At 41.2% G+C, this 4593-nt stretch overlaps 1 protein-coding gene across 1 annotated transcript; it reads right to left on the bottom strand.

Annotated features, from left to right (window-relative positions):
* Positions 1–255: 255 nt before the first annotated feature.
* On the bottom strand, positions 256–2693 carry LOC116048424. Its single transcript, XM_031297544.2, has 5 exons — positions 2558–2693; positions 1656–1921; positions 1351–1541; positions 965–1055; positions 256–564 (listed from the first exon to the last, which is right to left on the bottom strand). The coding sequence occupies exons 1-4, from the start codon at positions 2648–2650 to the stop codon at positions 994–996; spliced, it is 612 nt and encodes a 203-aa protein (XP_031153404.1). The 5' UTR covers positions 2651–2693; the 3' UTR covers positions 256–564; positions 965–993.
* Positions 2694–4593: the final 1900 nt, after the last annotated feature.

Raw genomic sequence — 4593 nt, 5'->3', positions numbered from 1 at the left:
TAAATGAAGAATGAAAAATATTTTCCAATTGAATGTCAGACAGCGTTTCAAAAAGTATCCTTTATGTAACTGAGTCTATGTATGGCATAAGTTCAGTGAGAATTAACAAATTCCTTTCTCTGTCTACAGATGCTCCAAGCACACCCCGTACCACTTAACATCACGGATGTAAATTACTGAAGTATGCTTAAGGAATGGCTCTGTTTTTACGGATTGGTCTCAATTGGCTATACAAAGAACACCAGGAGCAGGACACTTAAGCTTTTAAATGACCACTACATCATAAATTCCACCAAACAACAACAATGTGTTTGTCAGGGTGAATACATTATTTTTTTGTCTTCCTAAGGACAAGACTTACCTCTGCAAACCAGACAAGTGAATGTATCCCTAACATTCCTGGACTGTTCTTCGGTCAGTACCAATGTTGTGTTCCTCTTTCGATGGACCAGGTCAGAGAGTCCCTGAATGGCAGTTTTCACCTCAGACAAACCCTGAGCAGCCAAGACAAGCTCCTCGATCTTCTCGAACACACTGTCCAGTCCACTCTCATCATCTCTGCGTCTGTGAAAGAGAAACGCCACATGTATATATTAAATAATTAGAAACTGTTAATGTATGCAAATGATGTGACATGCCATTACATTCAGATTGATTATGGACACAGAAACGATTGCTTTTGTGCCAATCAAATATTGCATAAAGTGTCCATTGACTGAAGATGTCCGATTGTAGGAGATATAGTTGTATCAAAGAAAAGACTCAGATAAACATGGCAGTGTTTCTGGACAGACTGACAGAGAAATGTGCCATTATTTTAGGTGCTTTCATGTAGTCTCTTTGAATATGTTGTATCAGACCAGCTCTGCTCTTTAATTCAGGCCATGCTCAGCCTTTTACAGTGCCTGATGTCAGGAGGAAAAACTGAGGGAGTGTAACAGAAGCCACTGGTAGTCCGACTTACGAGATTCTTCGCCTCTTTTGTTGCACAGCTTAGAAATCAACCTCTGGTACAGCCATGATTTTTCGCGAGTTCTGCTTCCAATAAAAGGTGCCTAATTGAGTACAAAATATACAGTATGTATCAATAAGAGCTCACTCTTGAAGATGGACATGTGAATGCATATTCATTTAGTTTTTATCTGAAATGGCAAAGGTTTGACATTGTTTATGGCTCCAGTTTAAAATGTGAGACTTTATAAATGTTGACGTGACAATTAATAGCCCAATATATTTGCCACTTAGCTGTGAAGCAACTTAAAACTTGATGTTGTCACAGTACATTTTCAAGACACAGGGTTACCTAAACTATAATTTGAGATGGTAAATAAAATTGATCAAATGAAGCACCTCTTGCTCCTTCTGAGTCCAATATTTCCACTCCATTGTGGTCTGTCAGGATGAGTTGTTCATTGCTTCCTAAGGCATCTTTTACTTTGGCAATCATGGATGGGACACTGGCCTCCTGCTCAGTAAATCTTACACCCACCATTCTGCTGTTCACAAGCTTTCCACTCTGTACCTCTCCCAGACTGACAGTCCTGGAATTCAGAACAACTAAATTTAGGTTCATTCAAAATTTTGAACATACAAGATAACATTTATATTTATATTCTATTGACAAGGGCATGGAAATTGAAAAAAATGTGCCTTACCTTGTAAAGTATTTCAGGGATTGAGCCCTGAGTGGCACTGAGGGGCTTGCTGAGCTAGCCGACCTGGAGAAGCGAAACTGGCTGCTCGTGGAAGGAGTAGGTAGTGGCCCCGCAGCAACATTAACACCAGCATCCAGCACAGCCCCGGCCCCGTGTACTTCGTAATGGGCCTTGTTCCTGAGGTCGAATGAACTGAAGTGGCCCTCTGCTCCAGGGAAAACTGCCACATTGGTATCGTCAGTGAGGTACAGGCTCTGGCTGGTTACCTAAAAAGAAGTAAGATTTAGGAAAAATCCTGGTAATGGAATTCAATAACCGTATCCACTATTGTTAGGTGCATAAATCCAGCACTACTATCGGTTGCTAGTTTATTAAGTTCACCTAACGTAAGCTAAAATTAATGTAATCCAATACAACAGTCCTGCAAAAAAAGCATGTACAGTTATTATAATGCAAAAGTTATAATGTCATAAAGTTATACATTTTTGTTGAAACTGTTTTAGAGAGGCATTCCATCAACTGTATGATCATTTTAGAGGATGGAGTTTGTGGTGCTATTAAACTGTATTGCCTTAAGTTACAGAATACAGAAAGTTACAGGTGATACAGAAACACCTAACTTAACTTATATGTCATTGAGCCTATCCTAATTGACACGATTACGGTTTGGAAAAATAACAGAAACACCTCTCTGTACAACACAATACTTCAACATCACCACTAACTAACACCTATGCGACTGCCAACTAAGTTAGCTGTCACAGTTACTTAACAGTTCACCCAATGTCACACATTCAAAACATAATGCTAGAAAACTCATTAACTTTAGTTAGCTAGCTAACATCACGTATCTTTGGAAGACATACTGTGTGAGAACAATAATCAACGTTCGATGGCCATACCCGAAATATTTTAGAAATCTTTTCCACCGTCATGTCCTCCTCTCTCAGCGTCACTCTTTTGGCGGCGCTGAAAAGCACAAATGATGGATCCATAATGTAGCACCACTGAGGGACACTGCTTTGTAGGCTTGTTACCTGTTCCATCCTGTAGAAAAATACTCGGATACTTTAATACAATATAGGAACCGAAATGGCCAGCAGTGGCTGTTCAGAAGAGTTGCAGGCAACGAGTGTTGCTGCTGAACCTTGTAAGTACTGTGTCCTTCCATTCACTTGTGTATTTGCGTGTCAAGTCTTTCTCGAATGGGAACGGGCTTTTCTCTCGTGTAGCATTGAGCGTCTGTGTTCCAAAAAAACATTTCTCAGAGTGGAGAATGAATTCTCACACATTGCTGTGGATGCGCCAAATGTTAATGCATGTTTAAAAAAGCAGTCAGCACACTGGGCATGGCAATCAGATGGTTGTGGTACGTTGAGATTATGTGCTGTATGGTCCAGTCTCCCTGCATTGCTTGCTTTTGTGACATTAAAAACTCTTTAGCAACTTCGAACTCAGCGTCAGCGTTATAATCAATTGTGACAGGTCGAAAATATGCTTCACAGCTTTCACATCAAGGAAGTTATCGCCTTCTGGATTTAGTGCTGCAAGTTCACTTGGAGGTTGTAAGTTGAGCTCGCTGAATCTACGCTCAAGTTCCCCAATCACCGAATCAACAGTGTTGTAGTACAATCTCCGAAGTTCAGTTTCCAAGTCATCGTCACCTCTGTGTCCTTCTGTAGGCCCCATAACGATGTAACCATCCATCCGTGTGCTCTCTATGCGTCTCCGTTTGGGCCCGGGTCTCAGTGACTCGCTGGTGGCCATGGCAGTATCCAGCACCTGCTTAAACTCTTCATCACAACGGAGTTTTTTAACACATGCTGTTGCACTCACCACAACACTTAAACCCGTCAACAAGTCAGTGTCCTCTCTCTGGAGAAGCTTGTTCGGTGGGTCCAATAGAGAAAGGATCCTGTGGGTTAAGTTGGCAAGGAACATGAAACTTGGCAGTTCATTTTGCATATCATGACAGGTGTAAGTGGCATTGCGAGGGATTGTCTTCACGACATTAGCCAATTCAGGATCCTTTTCAATAGTGTAATAAAGCATGGAAAGGAAAAGTCCAGACCCCCCCTCCGACATGTCATCAAAAGCGTCAATCTTCCCCTGTAGCGGCAACTGGTTTTTAACCAAGAACCCAACTACATCTATTAGTGACGACACATAATACCAGTTATTCCTTAGTTGACTTGCATTGACAAGGGTTGATACCTTCTTCCCTGTATTGCGACGCATCTCCCTCTCCTTCCACATTGCATAGCAAGACATGTGGTCCTTCGAAGTTTCACGTTTATGAAATCCACGGTGTTTGGTCATGGAGTGTTTCCAGTTACGATAGCCCACCCTCACGAAGGCATCCAATGTTCCAGATTTTCTAGTGAAGCTGAAAATCCGACAGCAAAAACAAAATGCTGCGTCTGCCTTGACACTGTACTCCAACCACTCTCTGTTGTGAAACCATTTATCAACAAATGATCGCCCCTTACCATTGTAAACAGTTACAGGATATTGTTTTAAAGCACCCATATTATGCTCATTTTCAGGTTCATAATTGTATTTTAAGGTTGTACCAGAATAGGTTTACATGGTTTAATTTTCAAAAAACACCATATTTTTGTTGTACTGCTGCAGATCCTCTTTTCACCTGGTCTCTGTTTTAGCTACAGAGTGAGACCTCTTTTCTTCTTCTTCTTCTGTACTATCTTTGATTACACTCGCACATGCGCAGTAGCTCAGATGTAGATCATGTCAGCTAGCTAGCTCCATAGACAGTAAAAGAAAGGCTGTTTCTACAACTTCGGTCAGTTACAAGGCAGGATTAGCTGGGAGACTTCTAAATGAGGGCACACATGTAAGTAGTTCTTTTGTAGATTATGGTGAACTTGTGTGTGTTGTAGCAGTGCTTTGCTATTGAGAACAAGGTAGCATGCTAGCA

This window comes from Sander lucioperca, chromosome 5, assembly GCF_008315115.2.
Source record: "Sander lucioperca isolate FBNREF2018 chromosome 5, SLUC_FBN_1.2, whole genome shotgun sequence".
Classification (NCBI taxonomy): Eukaryota; Metazoa; Chordata; class Actinopteri; order Perciformes; family Percidae; genus Sander; species Sander lucioperca.
Note: the sequence above shows the minus strand (reverse complement) of the source record. Positions and strands in the feature narration are given on the sequence as shown.

What these genes read in the sequence shown, in the direction of transcription:
- LOC116048424 (XM_031297544.2), bottom strand. Translation starts at nt 2,650, where the DNA reads ATGGATCCATCATTTGTGCTTTTCAGCGCCGCCAAAAGAGTGACGCTG. An exon ending in TCCCTGAAATACTTTACAAG is followed by an intron (nt 1,542 to 1,655) that starts GTAAGGCACATT and finishes TCTGAATTCCAG; the next exon opens with GACTGTCAGTCTGGGAGAGG. An exon ending in GGACTCAGAAGGAGCAAGAG is followed by an intron (nt 1,056 to 1,350) that starts GTGCTTCATTTG and finishes GTACTCAATTAG; the next exon opens with GCACCTTTTATTGGAAGCAG.